The sequence below is a fragment of the Thermothelomyces thermophilus genome, chromosome 7 (assembly GCF_000226095.1).
Source record: "Thermothelomyces thermophilus ATCC 42464 chromosome 7, complete sequence".
NCBI classification, from domain to species: domain Eukaryota; kingdom Fungi; phylum Ascomycota; class Sordariomycetes; order Sordariales; family Chaetomiaceae; genus Thermothelomyces; species Thermothelomyces thermophilus.
Genome location: NC_016478.1, coordinates 116,199 through 138,534, shown reverse-complemented (window position 1 = coordinate 138,534; position 22,336 = coordinate 116,199). Strand labels below are relative to the sequence as shown.

At 41.7% G+C, this 22,336-nt stretch overlaps 2 protein-coding genes across 2 annotated transcripts; both read left to right on the top strand.

Moving 5' to 3' along the window:
- Window positions 1-7,827: 7,827 nt before the first annotated feature.
- MYCTH_2070870 (uncharacterized protein) lies at window positions 7,828-9,831 on the top strand (the record flags this gene model as incomplete). The annotated part of the gene is made up of 3 exons (XM_003666470.1): window positions 7,828-8,405; window positions 8,541-8,761; window positions 8,906-9,831. 3 exons carry the CDS (start codon window positions 7,828-7,830, stop codon window positions 9,829-9,831), a joined length of 1,725 nt encoding a protein of 574 aa, XP_003666518.1.
- A 1,579-nt stretch (window positions 9,832-11,410) lies between these two features.
- MYCTH_2113210 (uncharacterized protein) lies at window positions 11,411-11,909 on the top strand (the record flags this gene model as incomplete). The annotated part of the gene is made up of 2 exons (XM_003666469.1): window positions 11,411-11,513; window positions 11,611-11,909. The coding sequence occupies 2 exons, from the start codon at window positions 11,411-11,413 to the stop codon at window positions 11,907-11,909; spliced, it is 402 nt and encodes a 133-aa protein (XP_003666517.1).
- Between the last annotated feature and the right edge of the window lie 10,427 nt (window positions 11,910-22,336).

Genomic DNA, 22,336 nt, shown 5'->3' with positions numbered 1-22,336 from the left:
ATATTATAACTTTCTATAGTTAACGGTACAAGTTAAGGAAGTCGTATAGAACTACGACATTTGCAATCGAAGCAAAACGGCATGATATAAGCTGTATAGGCTACTTTAGCTACTACTAATAGCTGACAAACTATAGAGCTTAGTTACGATAGACTTTATTATAAAGCTGCTAGAATCTAAGGATATAGCTATAGGAGTGACCTATAATAGTATTCTTACTATAGTAGATCGCCTAACTAAATAGGTATACTTCTTTCCCTATAAGGAGTCCTAGATAGCTAAATAGCTAGTAGATATAATCTATCGGCAAGTTACATTAGTATATACTTAGCCGTAGGAATAGATTACCGATAGAGATACTAAGTTTGTATTAAAGTTCTAGCAAGCGTTAATACAACGATTAGGCGTCAATAGTAAGCTGTTAATAGCATATTACCTACAGACTAACGGACAAACGGAGCGACTAAACTAAGTTGTTAAGTAATACCTTCGCTCTTATATTAACTACTAGTAAGACGACTAGGTTATACTATTACCAATAGTATAACTCGCTTATAATATAATACTAATAGAAGCGACTAAAGTTATACCGTTCTTTATAAACTATAGATATAAAGTAGACCTTAGGCAAGGACTAGAGGTTATAGTACCAAGAGCAGCAATTAAAGTAGAATAAATGTATATACTATATAAGAAGCTTAAAAAGGAACTCAAGTTTATCAAGACCAGAATAAAGAACTACTACAACAAATATAGGCTTAAGGGACCTTGCCTAAAGAGGGGAGATAAAGTCTATCTAATCGTACGAAACCTACGAACCAAACGACTAAGCATAAAGCTAAACTTTAAAAAGGTCAGACCCTTCGTTATTAAAGAACGAATTTCGACATCTAACTACCAACTATCGTTACCGTCATCTATATAACTACAGACGGATGTTTTTTATATTTCGCTTCTCGAACTAGCACCGAAAAACGCCAAGGTTGCTACGTATATCGAAGTAAAAGACGAGGAAGAAGAATAGGACGTCGAAGAAATTCTAGATTTATATATTATCAATAGGGAACTATAGTATCTAGTCAAATAGCTTAATTTTAGACTAGAAGACAACTTATAGAAACTAGTTAAGAACTTAAACTACCTTAAGAAATTAGAATAGTTCTACTAGTAAAACCTAGATCGACTATAGGTACTAGCTTAGATAAAACAGCTAAGTCAGCCTCTAACAAATCTAGGCCTAAAGAAGACTAGTTAAACGGGACATTAGCACCCTAGGACCCTATCTAAAGTTAAATCTAAAGAATAAAAAGGGCCTCTTTAGCATCGGCCTCTTCTTATTCTATATATTTTTATTTAGATATAATCTTCGTTACTATAAAAGATTAGCTATGAACATTAAGGCAACAAACCAGGTCACAAATAAGCAGACGCTATATCAGAACCATCGTAAGAACGACCCCGACGTATACACTCGCTATAGCAAGAAGAGCCTAACGCCATACGACAAGCCAAGTTCCGCTTAAAACACCACGAACACGGCATGACGTCTACGCCAGAAGAATCAATAAAAGAAGTAAGCGCGGCGCGTTATTAGGATTTCGAAGATCGGCGTTTAGAGATATGATCTGCTATCTTGTTAGCTACTAGTAGTATAGAAAAAGGGAAAAATTATAAGGTATACGTAGAAAAGGATGTTAGCGCTATTTGAAACGACCTAAAGAGGGCTTTTAGGTCGAAAGCCTTAGAGGGAGGGCATTATATCACGGAAATATATATACAGATGCTGCCTAAGCTATTGGCATAAACGAGCTAATCAAGCTAAAGGAATGATAGACTAATTAGGATAGGATTACACTTGGTAAGAAATGATCTTAGCAGAGGATTACTAGCTTACGATATAAGCTAGGTAAGCTAGTATAGAGGATCACTACGACTATTAGTAATCCTAGGATTATATATATATATAGATAGTTACTCGTTATAGTAGACTCTAAGAGTTTACTAGTGATAGTAACCTATAATTATAGTACTTATACTAAGTATTGCTAATTACTATAAGAGATAACTCTAGTGTTGTTGTAAACCCTTTAGCTTTACCGAATCCCTTAGACGACCTGCCTGCTTATCCTGCTCAATCTACCTTCGTCTAAACCCTTTTAGAAGAAGTCTGAGTTAGGTTTGTTACATAACTAGTAGAAGAATCCTAAGGCGTCTAGGGCTATAAAGAACTTATTACTAACTATAGTAGCTATAATATTGTCCTAGTTAGGTAAGGGGTAAACATCTAGAACTATAATTATATTTAGTAGTTATAGGTCGACTATACTTCGGCTTTTCTTAACCTCTACTCCTAGCTTCTTAGTAACCTTTCTCTATATAATAAATACTAGGCATATAATAGGGGTTAATTTATCTATAAAGGTAAATCTACCGGATGCCTAGAGCTAGTTATAATACTTATCTAGAGCCTTATAGTCTTTAAGCCCTATTAGGTACAGTCTGACTATTCGGACTTGCTTTTGCTAACCGTTAACTAGGTTAATCTATATCTTCTAGCTTTCTAGCATTAGTACAATTCTCCTATCGCGGTAAAGGTCATATCTATCTAGAAATTCCTTTACCTTGAGCATAAACTTAGGATTTATATTAGCAATACTAATGCTATCCTTGCTTTTAATAGCCGGGATATCGTTAGGTTTCTTAATACTATAGGATAAGGTATAAAAGTTAACCCCATTTAGTAGTAGGAGTTCCTAGTTACTATCGGTACCCTCTTGGTAATATATGTACTAGGCTTCCTCTAGCTTTTCCTTTAGCTCCTGCTCGGTAATTCTATCCTAAACCTCGGTCTATATATCCTCTATATTGCTCGTATTGACTTAGGCAGCGGTGTCCTCCCTATAGTATTCTAAGAGGTAGCTAATCTTGTCTCCTTTCCGGATGACTATAAGGACATCGGTGTCATTTCTAACGATAGCTACCTAGGGTATACGCTAATTAACTATAATATCCTAGACTCTGTCTTAGTTAGCGGTAAAGTAAAAGTACTTATCCTCCGGAACGTTGTTAGGTATTAGTATAAAGTAAGTCTCGACTATCTAGGTAGAGTATATAGGAATAATAGTATACTAGATAGTAGTAACCTTCCGAGAGATAGGCTTAGGGTTCTTCTTTATAACGTCCCTATAGACCTTTATATTTACTAGCAATCTAAAGGTATAGATACCTTTGATAAAGTCAATCTTAACATTGTAAGCCATTATGAAGTCGGTGCCTAGGAGCATTTTTAGAGCAAGTTCGTCGATAACATTAGCTATAATCCAGATATATCTATTGATTAGCGTATTCCTAGCCTCTCCTAGGATATAGAAGTCGAATTCAACCTATTTACTAATCCTGGTCTTTAAATTGACTCCCTTAAGGGTATAGGGTTCGCCCTTAATCTATTAGGGATTCTTTACCCATTGGGAAATCTATATCTAGTCAACTAGGTTAGTTAAACTGTCTATATCAAAATAGATATCTATAGTTTGGTCTCCTAGGTTAGCTCAAACTAGGATACGTAGGTAAGACATTTTCTTTAGCTAGTAGAAGGGTATTTCTATACTTAGATTAGCTTCCATTACTTAGCTAGGCTTAAAAGAAAGGAGTACGGTTTCCTATTATTATAGTTCCTTGGTCAATTCTGACGGTATAGCTGCTCCTTCCATTCCTTCCGCGAAATCCTATTCCGCCTAGGGAAAGTCTTCCTTTGGTAGTTTAGGTAGGTATAGTTTTTTTCTATAATCCTAACGTAGGTAGTAGTATAATACTCCTTAGCTTAGGAATGGCTATCTATAGAGCCTATAGATATTATAGTCTTCCTTAATGGTACTAAGGAAGTATACCTTTCTATTACTACTATCTTCGTTAGTCTTAGATTTATAGTTACTAATTAGGAGATAGCCGGTAGCTTTAAGTTCCTTATATTCGGCTTCGGCTTTCTTATCTTCGCTAGATACTATTATAGTGTTATAGTAATAGTAGGTACTATCCTTGTTAATACGCTTCTAGCTATAGTAACGGAACTATTAGAAATGAGGATTTCGTTCGCCATATCTGCCCTTCTTCTAAGGTCTAGTGCCCTAAGGACGGTTACCCCTATTATTACGGTCTTTTAGACGAGGCTCCTAGTTACAGCCTTAGTATCGCTTTCCTTACAGAAGATACCTACGTTTCTATTCCTCTCTTTGCTTATAGTGGTCAGACCGGTACCATTAGCCTTAATTGCCCCGTCTTAGCTTGGTTTATAACTAATTGGCTTAATCTTCAAGGCTACCGTCGCTATTACTATCGCTTAGTCTATTAGATATATCCTTAACATTAAATATAGCAGCTTTCCGTGCCCTCCTTTTGGCTTTAAGCTTCTTAGATAGTACCTCCTACTTTTTAATGATATAGAGGAGGTACTAGTCAAGAGTATCTATTTCCTATAGCTTAGGACAGAGCTTATAGAGTACTAAGGTTATTACTAACCAAAGTCTAGTTAAAAGCTAATGGTTTATTTTATCTCCCTAGACTTAGGTATAATAGAAAAGGTCTATTACAAATTCGTAGATTAATTTACCTACTATAAGGTTATCTTTAGTATAGCTATTCTAAACTAGCTATTAGCCTACCTAATTAAACTAGATACTAAACCGTTCCTTAATCCTTTAAAGCTATATCTCTATACTTAAGTAAAGAGTCTCCTTCTTAGTAGGCGATAGTTACTATTTATACTACTATAGAGCTAACCTATAGAATAATACCTATAGGTCATTCTATAAGAAGAGTTCCTTAGAGACGTTTCCTCTAACTATATTATAGATATACTTAATCTAGAGGTTAGTATCTATATAATAATAGATCTTCTTATAGTAGAAGATTAGCTAGCTATTAGTAATTATTCGGTTAGCGTCTAGCTAAAGTAAGCTAATATTAGTAATCTTCTATACCTAGTTAGTAGCTAGTTATAGTAATATATATACTAGCTATAGCTAAGGAGAACTAATGTCTATCGATTTAGTTATAGCGTTCTATAGGAGTCTAACTATAACCTATTAGAGTAGTCTTATAATTGTCTCCTTAGTCAAATCTAATAGTAAGAAGAGTATATACCCCCTAGTTAAGGTATCTCTTACTAGTATTAGTATTGCTATTAGTAATCCTTCTATTAGCTAGGCCATTAGCTAAAGGTTTTAAAAAGACCCCTATTAAGGTTCTTCCCTATCTAGAAGTTCCCTTAGTATATTAATTATAATTATAGTTTAGATAATTCTAATAGGTCTACTTAATATCTAATTATCCTATCGATTTAGACTTACTAGGTTTAGCTTAGGCCTTAGTATCTCTAGTAACTTTAATAGACTAATAAGTAAAGTTATCCTTTATAAGGCTATTTCTAGTAATATAGTAAATTATTAAACTAGGCCATTAGGACTTAGTATTTTCAAGGTCTCTAAGGGTCCCCTAAGTTAGGATTTCTCCTAAACTTATACTTCTAGTATAGTTCTTACTTCTAGTAGTAATAGTAGAATAAGTACCTAGTCTGAAAGCTAGAGAAGGCACTTAATAAAGTAATTTATAAGTCCCTTTAATATATACTTATTAAGATTTTATAACTTTAGGTAATCTTTATTAATCAGATAGTTATTAAAGTCTTATATATAAGCTAAATACTAGTTAGCCTCCTTAAGGGATACTACTAGCTCGAGGATTCAAAATTCCGTTAAAGTAAGCCTCTAAACCTAATACTAGTAGGCGTTTCTAACGATAAAGCGGTAGGTCTAACGTACTTATTATAGTTTAGGCTCGTTCATTAGATCTTAATAGAGTTACTATTACCATTATATCTAACCATTTAGGCGTCTACTTAAGTAGAGGGATATAATCGCTTACCTAGGTAAATAGTCTCCTATAGCGTTCGAATACTTGCGATTAGTAACGAGATCATAGATTTAAACCGGTAATAGGTACCACTTACTATAGCTCGGTGGCTATAATTAGTATAGCTTAGAAAGGCTATAAAGGTACGACATTATAGCGGTATTCGCGCTGTAGGCAGTACTCCTAGACTAACTGTTACGGTCTGTAGAAGTAGGTGATAAAAGCGTTCATTGTTCTAAGTGCTAGAGGCACTCAGAGATGCTGTCTAAATACATGTTAACACCCTGGCTCGTTATCCCTGTTGGTGGGTCAGTCAGATCTGACCCACAGACAGCCAAATGCTGTAACATGAATGGTATAGTGAATCAGCCCGGTCATCAGCCCAGTCCCAAGAACAAGCTTGAGCGTGCTGAAGCGTGGTGGAAGGCTTGAAGTTGGTGCTCGCGAGTTTGAGCCTGAGCCAATGGCCGGCCCTGCAACCCCTGGACGGGAAGTTTAGAACCAACACTACTGCAGACCACCAGCTGCAAGTCCAAAGCTCCGCCGCTAATTACAGCGCAGAACAGAGCCCAGCACAACCACCACAGCCAATCAGCCTGATGCACCACTCCGTGCCTGGGCTGGGCTGAATCTCCTCCACTCTCTGGGATGGAAGGTGGACGGCAGCCTGCTAACAGCTCTTTGCTTGGCTTCAGCCTCGGGATTTGTGAGGGAGAGGAGGCGACCATCTGCGCACGTTTATCATTCCCGTCGCCTTGTTATACAAAGCGAGTTCCCGGCACGAGCTCCACCAGCTCTGCGTTTTGAACAGTGTGTGTGGTATTAGACTCGTTGAGCTCTGAGTATTACTTATTGAACAACGCCGCTGGCCACACCTGGGGACGAACCTGGTCGCTTTGCCCAACAGAGAAAAAAAAAAAAAAAGGTTCCCAATCCCGGTCTTCGCCTGCGCTGTCGACTGCTGCGCCAATGGAGCAACCCAGCCGCATCACCGCCCCTCGAGAGAGAGAGAAATCTGCAGCCAGCGAGCACCGCCGTCTCCAGAGAGAGAGCCTTTATGGACCTGAGCCATCCTTAAAGAAAGACTTCAAGAACCCGAGCCTCGCCTCCAAAGAGAGAGACTTCAAGGACTCGAGCCTCTCCTCCACAGAGAGAGGGAGCTTCTATTCCGATGTAATAAGGATCCGTTCTGAGCGCCGGCGACGAGACACCGATGAGAGTTGCATCTCCAACCTTGCTCTGCAACGAAGCAATACCGGCTGGTCGGCTGCGGGATCGACAGCCACCGACTTGACCAACTTTGACAGCACAGACGCCCCTTGTGCTGACGACTCGGAGGGCGTTGACTCCGGGGCAGAGACAAGCGCAACACCACCAAGGCGCTCGAGCCTTTTCCCTCGTTCTCTAGCATCCAGGAGGCGCCTGACAATAATACGGGGGCCACCTTCCACTCTGGACGACCGCTCTCCCAGTTCATTACCCGATGAGTTAGCTCCTGGGCACCGTCGGGTGGAACAGGTGGGCTTGCGGAAGTCAAACCTCGGTCGGTTCACTGTGCCTGACGCGGAGTATGGACCGTCACCGTCTTGTCGGGAACCAAGCCCTGCAGCGGTTGCCAAGTCTTGGGACACTGAGTCGCGAGGTCATAAGACAGACCATGACAGTGCAGATACCAGGCCTTGCCCGTCGCAAGGCGACGGGCATGGCCAGGACGGCAACGTCTCTGCTCTCAGAGCAGGCGGGATATCCCCGCCTTCGAGTCTGCAGCCAGTCGAGGACGCAGCTCAGTCGAGCGTGGTTTCAGGAGACGAACTGGATGCCGATGTGGACAACGCACCGACTTCCCGGGAAGAGGGGGCTGAAGCATCAGGGGGCACAAACACCCCTCAAGAGCGACGGGTCTCCTGTTGCAGCACCGGGATGTCAGACTCGTGTGACGAGGGTTTTTGGCGGCGAGCCTCCGGGCCGGACGACAGCATGATTTACCAGGTCTGTGACCTGGTGCTCCAGCAGGCGTTTGCTATTCCCCTGCACGAGATAGTTCTTGCCGGCTCGGCGCCGATGGTCTACGAGTCAGTCGGTCACTGCCTGGATGAGCTCTCCCGCATCGTCCTTCAGAGCGGCCTTGGCGACACCCACTTGGGAGCCAGCAGATCGACGTTGGGCACGGCGGACTCTGGCGGCGATCCCGTCTGGCCGGGAAGAGGCGCTGACGACGGTTTTGATACAAGCAATGGGAATGGTGACTGCCATGCGAACGGGAATAGTGGCCGGAAACGTTCCAACGGTTATGAGCATGATGGTGACGGCCTCGGCGGCGGTTCTGGCGGCGGTAGCCCTGATGGAGGTGGAAAACGCCAAAAGGTTTTGCCAACCCACCAACGGCCGGCCACCGCGGAGTTCAGCTGCCCCTTCCGTAAGAGGAACCCAGTGCGATTCAATGTCCGGGACTTTCAGAGCTGCGCAGTAATGTCGTTTCCGAATATGTCTCAGCTCAAGTAAGTGTCCACACCCCCCCCTTCTCTCTTTCGAAACATCCTGAGGGCACCCTCTGAACAACGAACTACTAGACGGCATGTGAAGACCTCACACAATCAAAGAGAGCTCTGGCCATTCACGTGCCAGCGCTGCAGGCGAGCTATGAAATCAAAAATGGCCTTGGAAGAACATATATCGGTCTCTAGGGACCAGATCTGCGACCCCCAAGAGGCGCCGTCCAGAGCGGATCCGGAAGATGGCATCACATCCGGAATCGAAGAGGTCCTCAATGAACGCAAGACGGACGGCAAAATCGACGACTGGAAGAGCTTGTGGAGACTGTTATTCCCCGGAGACGCCAAGATACCCGAGCCAGGTATGGCCCGATCCTCCCCTCCCCTCCCCGCCTTTCCCCTGGGAGCCATGCCGAGTTTTTTTTTGTTCTTTCCCCTCTCATTTCTCTCTCTTTCCTTATTTTCTTTCCTCCTGGGCTGTGTGGGTTAACGATATGCGAATCTAGACTTTGTGCCTCCCACCGAACTGGATGAGGTGTACGCCCAGTTTTATACCGACGACTCCACGAGTCTGCTGTGGCAGCGGATCCAGGAGGTACTAGGACACACTGGCAACATTCAACCCATGTTTGACGCCTTCAAGAACTATATCGACACAGTCTTTGAAGCTTGCCGCCTCAAGACCTGTGGCATGTCGTACAGCCGCAGACGAGCACGCATCCAGGCGGCGCGGCAGGTGGCAAGCGGGCGATCCCCGGTGCGACACGCCCCCCGACCACATGGATCAGGGCATTCGGACCACAGCATCCTAGCTCTTGCTGCCTCCTCGGACCGCACCAACGTGCCGGAAAGCCTTGGGCAGCCCTCAATGACCGAGACGCAACCACACATATTAGGTAATGTGCCTCCCAACAACAGTTCCCATGACCGTGGGATTGATGGCGCTGGAACCACGGTGCCAGAACTGCGGTTTGGCGGCGGCGGTACAGCGGCCGTCCAGGGAAGCGAACCCGTGATGGTCGCAACTCCGGCGCCGCGGTTGCACATCCAGCTAGAGTCTGGTTGCCAAGGTCAGCGCATGGCGGGCACTTCAAGAGGCCACTTGGACCAAAGCACCCGGCTGGCACAAACCAACCTCTGGGCTGATCTCAGTGCCATCTTCGCGGGCCGGGGAGCAATAGACGCTTCTGCTGTCCTACCTCTGGGATCGCAAGGTGCCCACTCACACCCGGAAGCGTACGGACAGCAAATGGGCGACGCTTATTGGCCAGCCATCACGCTGGACATCGCGGCGGACAACCATGGGGGGCAGGGGCGCAGGTTCTCGACGACTGATGCGGGCGCGGTGTCGGAGGGGGATGATGCTTTCCAGGGCATGTCCGAGGCGAACGATGATGGATATGAAGTAGTCCACCATACCCGCGGCGACTGAGATGACAATGATCAGTGACGCCTTTATTTATCAGTCGTTTGGGAATCTGCTCCGCAGCTAGGGAAATGTTCCTGGCTTATGCGTGAGGCTTAACTATAATAGGTACCTCTGTACCATGACCGTCTGGTGACTCTTACCGCGACTCCTTGCGCGGGGACAATACCTAGCAACAGCATTCCCTAGAAAAGCGTTCCGCATGGCCCAAGAGTCTTGGACGCAAATACGTCTGAGACATATTTAGATCGAACCTGAGACGGAGCCGCACGCATTTTCCCCAGAGGATCTATGGGTGTCACGGTACACTTGCGCTGACAGGGATGGAGTGCCGGTGAAAGAAGAATTCTGAAGGTATCATAGTATATGTACAGTCGATAGGTAGGTATAATTAGAGGAAATCAGGTAGTTGAGATGAGCTTGATCAATGAGAGACTGATTAAGGTAGGTTTATTAACGAAGCTGCTGGCTGGTTCAGATCCGTGCTTTCCACATTCAGGCGGATTTTGTCGAAAAGCAAAAGCGACGCCGCAATTGCCCTCCAGCAATTGCACCTTAAGTATGGGTATTCTGACAGATTTACAACTGTTGAACCGCTGGCTCCCATGCCACGCTCCCAGACCCAGGTACCTCCCTTGATGTTTGTACTCTGTGATATCGTTTCTTTCGAGGGCTCGTCGAGACCTGTCCACCTGAGGAGCGATTTGTAACAGGACATAGGAAAAGTAGGCACTTGAAACGTAAAGGACGAGACGAGCAAGATAGTAAGTACCCTATTACATATTAATTATATATGGTTCTGAGAAGGTATTTTGCGTAGCGGGTAGGCTTAGTCCTGTGTTACTACCTGGTAATCATGTACGTACGAGCAGCAGTTAGATTAGTTTCACGTCTCAACCTCACGTCATCTTGCATTCATTTTACGGCGTGGCTGCAAGGCCCAAAGATCTTAATACCCCCTGTATGATGAGGGCACTTTTGATTTCAAGCTTCATGAATCAGGTAACTACGCGAGCCTCATTAGGTCAGCGCCCCAACTTCCGGGAAGTTAAGGTAGTTTCAGCCAATGACCTGGTGGTGGGGGAATTAACCACTGTTTGCAAGAGTGGCCCGGCCTCACCGCCGGTGCCCAAGAAATCGCCTTATGTGCCGTGCAGGTGCAGTTTTTCAACAACACCGCGGCTGAACCACGTATTTGTTGTACAATCAGGAAGCCATGGCAGGAGCGGCGGAGGTGGATTCCCATTGCCCTGGAGCAAGTGGCGACGGAAGGACAGCAGCAGCCGTGGCCCAGGCCGCGAGGCAGCCGGCCCCGACCACCGCTGGGTCAAGCAGCACAGCCCAGTCCCTTCGACGTTGAAGCAAAAACTCCAAGTCATCTCCAGTGTATTACCTGGCCGAACAGTAATTACCTACTTATCAAACTTGCATCAACCCGCTTTCCAAGGTCTGCCGCGACTCGCGCATTCCTCCTCTTAAAGAACCCACCTTTCTCCGCGTCAACCGCTCTTTTCACCTGCACTTGTCGCAACCCCGAATGTGGAAAGCGCTACAGAATCCGATTGACCGGCTCTGAACCCCAGCCATGGCGCCGACCCACGGCATGGTGGAGCGACCGCTGCCGGCGAATCCCGCCCGTCTCTCCGTTACCCAGTCAACGCGCACAGGACTCGACACCGCCGGAGACAGTAAACCGGAACGGCAGCTTTAGTCATGAAACGGGTCGGAGCTCGATCTCGTCCCGGATCGGGAGGGATCCGCCTATTAATCCAACGCCCAACCCAGCTACGGTCCCATCTCCGGCCTCAAATACCATCGGCGGCATCACGCCACATGCCGGCATCGACGTGTCAGTCAAGCTGGCGGGAGATGACAGCCGGTCACAGCCGCCGGCGTCTCCCAAGCCATGTCCCCGCCACCTCCTGACCTTGCCGCCTGAGATCCTGCTCATGATCCTGCAGGCTCTCGACTTCGCCGACATTGTGCGCCTGCGCGAGACGTGCATGCAACTCCGCGCGCTGGCCAGCCCGCAGCAGGTCCGCGTTCTCTTTGGCCCGGACCGTCTGCACTCGCAGCCCCTGTGACATTGCAAGACCTGCCTGCTGTACGACCCGCGCCGATCCCGACTGCTCGACTCCAGCCCGGCGGGCCCGGGATAAGTCGGACCCCCCATATACCGACCACCCCCATTTTCCGACCGCTTAGCAAACCTTAGCACCTACAACTACCCATCTTCTTCAACCACATATATTACAGACCTATTCAACCAACTATAATATAGGAAGCCGTTATTTCTACACTTTCTAAGCCACTCTCTTTAGCAATAAGGTCCTCTATATAGCCGGCTTCTATCTAGGCCTAGTAGATCTATTTAATCATTATAAACTACTTAGTTAGATCTACTATTACCCTCTTCCTCTTTAATAGCTAGGCTACTTCTAACTATACCTTTAGAGCTTTATCTTCCTATTATAACTAAGCTAACTTAAAGTCTTTCTAATTAAAAGCTTTCTTAACCTTCCTAAATAGGAGCCTATATATAGAAAGGTATTAAGTCTTAGTAGATAGGTTAGTTAGCTAATTATATAAGTCTAACTTCTTTTATAATATATTAAAAATTAGATTAATAGCTCCTTTTAAAGGCTAAGAATATTAAATGGGTTTTAAAGTCTATATAGAAGCTAGCTATTTATTAAGATTAGTTAAATTATTTAAATTTTCTAATAGAAGTCTATTTATAATATAGTATATTATCTATAGATATATTCATTATATAAGGTTAGATAAGATAAGACCTATAGATCTAGTAAATAGGCTAGTAAATAGAAGGTTCTTTATTCTTATCCTTTACTTATATAGAGCTATAGGGCTAGCTAATATAGAAAGGAGACATTGCTCTTTTAAACTATTTATAACTTATTAACTTCTTCTATCTATTAGAACTACTATCTTCCATTAATTAGAAACCATCTTCTATTAAATGGTAGCAGAAACTCTGCTTCTAACCATTAAAACTAGATTCGTATCGCTTTAATAATTATTCTAATATCACTTTTACAATAGTTACACTCTGTTTCGGCGCCTTAGTAACCAAACTAGGCAATTCTATTATAACTACCATGAAATCTCTATTCCTAGTGACTTCATAACTAGAGTAGTTATCTATCCTCCTCTTATCTATTAACCTTATCTTCATTTGACCCTAGTAACTTAGTAACTAATAGCTAGGCAAATCTTATATTAACCTTATATTATAGGCCTAGGCTTTACCTAGGCTAAACAATACCAGGCTTTACCCGGTAACAGACCAGACCTACCTAATAATAGACTAGACCTACTCGACCTACCTAAGTATATATAATTAGTTCACGAGACGTTTATAGGTCGTTCGTAAGGCACGTAATCAGGGCCTACTTGCGGCCTAACCTAGAGCCTAACTAGGCCCTACCTAGATTATCTACACATATACTAAAAATGTCACGAGCCAACTATATACCACGACCCGGTGGGGCGTAGGAGGCTAAATAAGCCACTAATCAAGAAGGGCACAAAGCAAGGCTGACATAGGATCGCTAGGGAGCGCAGGCTACCACAGGCGAACAATTGCTAAAAGGGAAAGATAGCAGAGGATAGCTAGCTACTAAAGGCAATCTAAGGATAGGATAGAAGGGGACTATAAGCGATCGGTAGAAGTATATTGTCACGGAAATATACATATAGCTGCCGCCTAGGCTACTGACACGAACGGGCCAATTAGGCCGAAGGAATGATAGACTAATCAGGATAGGATCACACTTGGCAAGAAATGATCCCAGCAGAGGATCACTAGCTCACGACGTAAGCCAGGTGAGCCAGTACAGAGGATCACCACGACCGCTAGTGATCCTAGGATTATAAATATATATATATAGTCACTCGTTACAGTGGACTCTAGGAGTTTACCAGTGGTAACAATCACAATCACAGTACTTATACTAAGCATTGTAATTACTATAAGAGATAACTCTAGTATTATTATAAACCCTTTAGCTTTACCAAATCCCTTAGACGACCTACCTGCCTATTACACCTAATCTACCTCTGTCTAGACCCTTTTAGAAGAAGTCTAAGTTAGGTTCGTTATATGTTATTACCACTCCCTTTGTTCTATCATGGTTTAGAACGGAGGTAACTTCGACCTTGACATCGACATGGCTACCAACGTCACGGCCGAATAGCTGCTCGCTTAGCTTAGTTAACTCTAGTAGCGGATCTAGGAGTTGGACCAGAGAGACAAGGCTGCTTAAGCTCAAATTAAGGAACTCGAGAACCGTAAAAAGTACTTATAGAAGTTAGTTAACGAGGCCTACGTTAAAATCGAGGCACTCGAGGGCGCTAAAGCGAAGCGTATCAAGATCGAACTACCTAGCAAATACAGAGGAACCAAGGAGGATCTTGTAGGATTCCTAATAAACCTCTGATCCTACTTCTGGCTTAATGACGACAAGTTTCCGGATAATAAAGCTAAAGTCCTCTATATAGCTACGAGACTAGAGGGCAAGGTACTTAGATAGTTCGAGCCTATATAGAATGACTATCTTACTAAGGAAGACGAAGATAACTAAGACGCGTTTATATAGGCAGTCTTCTAATCTTATAACTATTTCGAAGAAGAGCTTTGGAAAGTTTTTAGCGACAAAGATAAGAAGATTTATATATAAGAAAGACTTGCTAATCTCCGATAGACTAAGTTAGTAGCCTCTTATACTATATAATTTAGATAGGATATACTTAAGTCTTAGCTTAACGACGAGGTATTAATATAATTATTCTATAATAGCTTAAAGGAAAAGGTTAAAGATAAGCTATATAAGTATGATTAGCCTAAGACTCTAGACGAATATATTATATAGGCCATTAGGATCGATGATCGACTCTATACACAAGAGTAGTAGAAACGAGGTCGAATGAACGGAACTATAGTTAAGGCTAATAACAAGAAAAAGCAAGCGTACGTTAGTACCTTGTATAGGACGTACCCTAGAGCTATAGATATAGACGTAACGTAGAAGCAGGACTAGAAGAAGACGACTAAAGACAAGTCTAATGTTACCTACTATAACTATAGAAAGAAAGGGCACTATAAGCGAGAATGCTAGAGCCTAAAGAAAGAAAGAAGAAACTAGCCCCTAGGAAGGAAATTACGGCTATTGACAAAACTACTAAAGACATTATCGAAGTAGCGGCTACGAGCTACAAAGACAAGGGCAATGACACAGACAGTCTTAGATACGATAGTAAGGGTAAAGACAAACAAGCACCGTACTCCGAACTGGTCACTGTGGATCTAGAGATAGGTCTTGCCGAATGGGATACGGCAGGAGAGTATATACCGCCAATTTCGATTCTTCTAGCCTTAAGGCAGTAGGGTTTTATAGTTATATAGAGGCAGGATAGATTGTGGACAACCGATACCTAAGGAATCGAAAGACCTAGACCTAATATTCTATTCCTCTAGGAACGAATCGAATAGTACTGTAACGAAGTTTTCCGACTTAATATAGAACTATACAAATGGGATAGACGCTTGATTTAACTTGTCTAGTAGAGCGATAAGATAAGGGACAAGATAAGGGAACTCTAATGTATTATAGAAACTATTAAAGGAGAACAGCCTATGACATATAATAGACCTAATAGCTACGCCGAGTACCTTAATGACTAGCAACTTAGTAATGACGTATGGAACCTAGAATACTAGTTTATATACACGAACTGTAGAAAAGACAAGTGTATATAGGAAAGCTACTAGAAGAAATACTCCTATCTTAGTATTAGAGTACCTATAGTCTATATATAGTAGGAAGGATTCGGGAAAAAATTCTAATACCTCCTAGGCAATACTATACGACTATACCCTCGATACAAGGCACATGTACAAGTGCCCTAGTTCTAGTATATAGCATACGAATGCTGATATTACTTCTACGACAAATTCGAAAACAATTACTAGCCGACCTGACAAGGAAATAAGGACAGAAGCTTACACCCTATAGAATGGGTCTACAATATAGGAAACAGAGCGGCCGAATTGCTTTGGAAGATCGAAGCCCGCGATCTAGAAAGCATTACGATAGTTCCAAAACGAGCCTAGCCTAGGCACTACGGAACCGGACAAGATATATAGGACTCGTGCTAGAGCAACGATTGCCTCTATCATACGGACAAGAAGAAATTGCGAATTCGGGAGCTTTAGACAAAGCTATAGTACGTACGACGGAAAGCAGAACGGACCTAATGGTAGGAAGCTGTAAGCACTTAATAGCTTACAGAAATAAGTATAATTGACGAAGCTGCTATTAGCCGAATAACTAAAGAGATTAGCACTGACCTGGGAAACGGGTCAGGGCCCTTCGAGGGGCCTGGAAACCATTAACGCCCGCGTAGCGGCAAGTGGTAGCGTAGTATAGGAGGGACTGGCGTAAGAGACTACTATATCGAGACCTCCTAGTAGAAGTATAAGAAGTCGCTACAATCTTGGGACGACGGTGGCAAGACAAGCGACTATAGATAATAGTATAATGGAAACAGCATGAAATACTTATACTAGTAGACAATAGAGTAGAGATAAACCTAATCTCGCCAACACTTATAAATCAGCTACAGATACTCTAGAGAATGAAGTAGAAGCATGGTATAGTCAAAGGACCATTTCCGACGTAATGGATATATAGGGAGACTAAACCGATCGACATTACTATAGCAGGGAAGACTATAGTAGTTATATTTAGTATCGTAGACATAGGTAACGATAAAGACATAATATTAGGGTTACTATAGTATGAAGATTATAACCTAGACATTAGCTAGAAGAATGGTAGCTACTTGCAACCCTAGATAGAGTCGCATTTAACTAGCAAAATAGGGAGTATGTAAGGATTACAAGCAGACGATACTCAAAGGAAGGCATATCCTATAGATCTACCGTAAGAGATAGACAGTGGCAGGCAGACCACTACAGACTCTAGAAGAGGCAGCATAACGACATCGATATCGTAATAGGAAGAACGAGCTAAACCGCCGATAGCTGTTCTCTCTATTGACGAATGCGGAGCACTGCAATTAGAGTAGTAGGTTGAGATAGGAGAAATCGCTAGTATCGCTATAGACGGAACCAAGTTCGTATACTACTAGAAAACTAAGAGATGAGACAAGACTAGGGAAGTACCGAAGGAGTATAAGGGATACCTAGCATTCGAACCGAAGTATCTAGAAGGATTACTAGAATATAGCCTATAGGATCACAAGATCAAGCTCAAGGAAGGAGCACGACTAAAGTTCTTTAAGATCTACTATATAAGCTAGATATAGAACGAAGAACTTAAGCAATATTTGGAAGAGAACCTTCGAAGAGGATATATCCGCCTGTCGACATCGCCAGCAGGCTACCTAATCCTGTTTATGCCTAAGAAAGACGGAAAGCTATAGTTATATATCGACTATCGGCAACTTAACGAACAGACCGTAAAAAATCGATACCTATTACTACTAATCTCACGGCTCCGAGATTAGTTAGTAGGAGCCTAATATTTCACGCGTCTTGACTTGCTATCGGCCTATAACTATATATAGATCAAAGAAGGCGACGAGTGGAAAACGGCCTTTAGGACACCCTATAGCCACTACGAGTACCTCGTCATGCCATTTGGACTTACGAACGCGCCGGTAACGTTCTAAGCCTTGATTGATCAAGCTATCCAACCCTTTCTCGACAAATTTGTAGTATATTATCTCGATAATATACTTATCTTCTCTAAGACGATAGATAAACACTAGAAGCACGTAAAAGCAGTGTTAGACGTACTATATATATATAAACTATTAGTTAACAAGGAAAAGAGCAAATTCCACGTTAGGAAAACGGTATTTCTAAGATACGAAATATCCCTAGGACAAATTCGGATAGAACCTTTAAAGGTTAAAGCTATCAAGAATTGGCTATAACTAATGTTAGTTATAGAAGTACAAAGTTTCATCGGATTTACAAACTTCTACCGAATGTTCATTAGGAACTTTAGAGCGATTGTATGACCTTTGTATAAACTTACCAAGAAGAACGCCGAATTTCAATAGGAAGAGCGATACGAGCAAGCATTTATAAAGATTTGTAACACCATTACTAAAGATCTAGTACTGGTACTACTAGACCCTAAGAAGCTATTTAAGGTAGAAACGGACGCTTTAGACTATACCATTAGAGGACAATTAGGACAACGAGACAAACAAGGGAAGTTATATCCTATAGCCTTCTTTTTAAAGAAGCTCGATAGACTATGTCTCAATTATCCGATCTATAACAAGGAACTACTTACAATTATTAAAGCTTTCAAGGAATAGTAACTATACCTCAGTAATACGATTAAACTAGTACAAGTATATATAGATCACAAGAACCTATAATACTTTATAATAACGAAAGAGCTTAATAGACAACAAATATAATAGGCAGAATTCCTTATAGAATTTAACTTTGAGATCTGCTATAAGAAGGGCAAAGAGAACGTACGAGCAGACATCTTAAGCCGACGAACAGATCATACGGAAGGACGAACGGAAACAACGCCACCGTTATTTAAGGAACAAACAGACAGAACGCTACATCACGAAACGTAGACACCTGTAGAAGATAATCTACTTGACTCGTTCCTAGAATGCTATATAATCTTTCGAGAGGAAAGGATTAACAAGGTATAGTATCAAGCAGCACCTAGACCAGTGGTACCTGACGGAGTAGAAGAGAAAGATAGGAAACTCTAGTACTAAGGCAAAGCATATATCTATAACAGGGATTAACAGCTACGGATGATTTAAGAACTCTATAAGTCGAAACTTAGAGGATACAAAGGAGTTACGAAGACTATCGTATAAGTCAAGAAACACTACGACTTTCTATAGTTAACAGTATGAGTTAAGGAAGTTATATAGAGCTATGACATCTATAATCGAAGCAAAACGGCATAATATAAGCCATATAGGCTGCTTTAGCCACTGCCAATAGCTGACAAACTATAGAGCTTAGTTACGATAGACTTTATTACAAAGCTGCTAGAATCTAAGGACACGGCTACAGGAGTAATCTACGACAGCATTCTCACTATAGTAGATCGCCTGACTAAATAGGCATACTTCTTTCCCTATAAGGAGTCCTAGATAGCTAAACAGCTAGTAGACGTAATCTATCGGCAAGTTACATTAGTATATACTTAGCCACAAGAATAGATCACTAATAGAGACACTAAGTTTGTATCGAAGTTCTAGCAAGCGTTAATATAACGATTAGGCATTAGTAGCAAGCTATTAATAGCATATTATCTACAGACTAACAGATAAACGGAGCGATTAAACCAAGTTATTAAGCAGTATCTTTGTTCTTACGTTAACTACTAGCAAGACGACTAGGTCATACTATTGCCAATAGTACAACTCGCTTACAACACGACACCAACGGAAACGACTAAAATTACACCGTTCTTCGCGAACTATAGATATAAAGCAGACCTTAGGCAAGGACTAGAGGTCATAGTACCGAGAGCAGCAGTCAAAGTAGAACAAATGTACATACTATATAAAAAGCTTAAAAAGGAACTCGAGTTTGTCAAGACCAGAATGAAGAACTACTACGACAAATATAGGCTCGAGGGACCTTGCCTAGAAAGGGGAGACAAAGTCTACCTAATTGCATGAAACCTACGAACTAAACGACTAAGCACGAAGCTAGACTTTAAGAAGGTCAGACCCTTTATTATCAAAGAACGAATTTCGACATCTAACTACTGACTATCGTTACTATTATCTATATGACTATAGATAGATGTTTTTTATATTTCGCTTCTCGAACTAGCACCGAAAAACGCCAAGGTTGCTACGTACATTAAAGCAAAAGACAAGGAAGAAGAATAGGACGTTGAAGAAATTCTAGATTTACGTATTACTAATAGAGAACTATAGTACTTGGTCAAATAGCTTAATTTCGGACTAGAAGACAACTTATAGGAACTAGTCAAGAATTTGAACTGCCCTAAGAAACTAGAATAGTTCTACCGCTAGAACCCGGATTAACCGTAGGCACTGGCTCGGACAAAACGGCCAAGTTAGCCTCCAACAAATCCAGGCCTAAAGAGGACTAGTTAAACGGGACGTCAGCACCCTAGGACCGTACATCACTAATGACACAACCCTCGGAATCTTATACCCTCTGTTCTTTTGCCTCTATTTCCTCTAGAGACTGTATACCTCGATAAAACAGCTTGGAACCCTGCTCCTTTAAGAAACGTTTCTAGCGATGAAGACAAGCTAATCGACCGATAGCTGTCTAAAGTTAAGTTTGAAGAACAAAAAGGGCCTCTTTAGTATCGGCCTCTTTTTGTTCTATACGTTTTTGTTTAGATATAATCCTTGTTATTATAAAAGATTAGCTATAAATATTAAGGTAATAACTAGGCTATGAACAAGCAGATGCTACATCGGAACTATTGTAAGAACGACCCTGACGTATACACTCGCTATAGCGAGAAGAGCCTAACGCCATACGACAAGCCAAGTTCCGCTTGAAACACCACGAACACGGCATGACGTCTACACCAGAGGAGTCAATGAAAGAAGCAAGCGCGGCGCGCTATTAGGATTTCGAAGATCGGCGCTTAGAGATACGATCTGCTATCTTGTTAGCTACTAGCAGTACGGAAAAAGGAAAAAATTGCAAGGCATATATAGAAAAGGACGTTAACGCTATTTAAAACGGCCTAAAGAGGGCTTTCGGGTCGAAAGCCTCGGAGGGAGGGCATCGTATCACGGAAATATACATACAGCTGCTACCTAGGCTACCGACACGAACAGGCCAATCAGGCCAAAGGAATGATAGACCAATCAGGACAGGATCACACTTGGCAAGAAATGATCCTAGCAGAGGATCACTAGCTCACGACGTGAGCCAGGTAAGCTAGTACAGAGGATCACTACGACCGCTAGTGATCCTAGGATTATAAATATATATATATAGTCACTCGTTACGGTGGACTCTAGGAGTTTACTAGTAGTAACAATTACAATTACAGTACTTATACTAAGCATTGCTGATTACTATGAGAGATAACTCTAGTGTTGTTATAAACCCTTTGGCTTCACCGAATCCCTTAGACGACCTGCCTGCCTATTATGCCTAATCTACCTCTGTCTGGACCCTTTTAGAAGAAGTCTGAGTTAGGTTCGTTACATATATATATATATAAATAGCTACTTGTTATAGTAGACTCTAGGAGTTTACTAGTAATAGTAACTTATAACTATAGTACTTATACCAAGTATCGCTAACTACTATATAAGATAACCTTAGTATTGTTATAAACCCTTTAACTTTACCAAATCCCTTAGACGACCTATATACCTGTCCCGCTTAATCTACCTTTGTCTGAACCCTTTTAGAAGAAGTCTAAGTTAGGTTTGTTATATATTGCTATTACTCCCTTTGTTCTATTATAGTTTAGGACAAAGGTAATTTCGACCTTAATATCGATATAACTATTAACGTTATAGCCGAATAGCTACTCGCCTAGCTTGGTTAACTCTAATAGTAGATCTAGGAGTTAGACTAGAGAGATAAGGCTACTTAAGCTCGAATTAAAGAACTCGAGAATGGTAAAAGGCATTCGTAGAAACTGGTTAACGAGGGCTATACTAGAATTAAGACGCTTGAGACTACCAAAGTAAGCTATATTAAGATTAAACTACCTAGCAAATATAAAGGAACTAAGGAGGATCTTATAGAGTTCCTAATAAACCTCCGATCCTACTTCTGGCTTAATGACGATAAGTTTCTAGATGATAAAGCTAAAGTCCTCTATATAGCTACTAGACTAAAGAGCAAGGTACTTAGATGGTTCGAGCCTATATAGAACGATTATCTTACTAAAGAAGACAAGGGCGACTAAGATATATTTATATAGATAGTCTTTTGATCCTATGACCGTTTTGAAGAAGAGTTTTAGAAGGTCTTTAGTAATAAAGACAAGAAGATTTATATATAGGAAAGACTCGCTAATCTCCGATAGACTAAGTTAGTAGCCTCCTATACCATATAGTTTAGATAGGATATACTTAAGTCTTAGCTTAATAATGAGGTATTAATATAACTATTCTATAATAGCTTAAAGAAAAAGGTTAAAGATAAGCTATATAAGTATAATTGGCCTAAGACCCTAGATAAATATATTATATAGGCTATTAGAATCGATAATTAACTCTATATATAAGAGTAATAAAAACGAGGTTAAATAAATAGAACTATAGTCAAGGCTAATGATAAGAAAAAACAAGTATATATTAGTACCTTATATAGAATATATCCTAAGGCTATAGATATAAATATAATATAAAAGTAAGATAAGAAGAAGATGACCAAAGACAAGTCTAATATTACCTACTATAACTATAGAAAGAAAGGGCACTATAAGCGAGAATATCAAAGCCTGAAGAA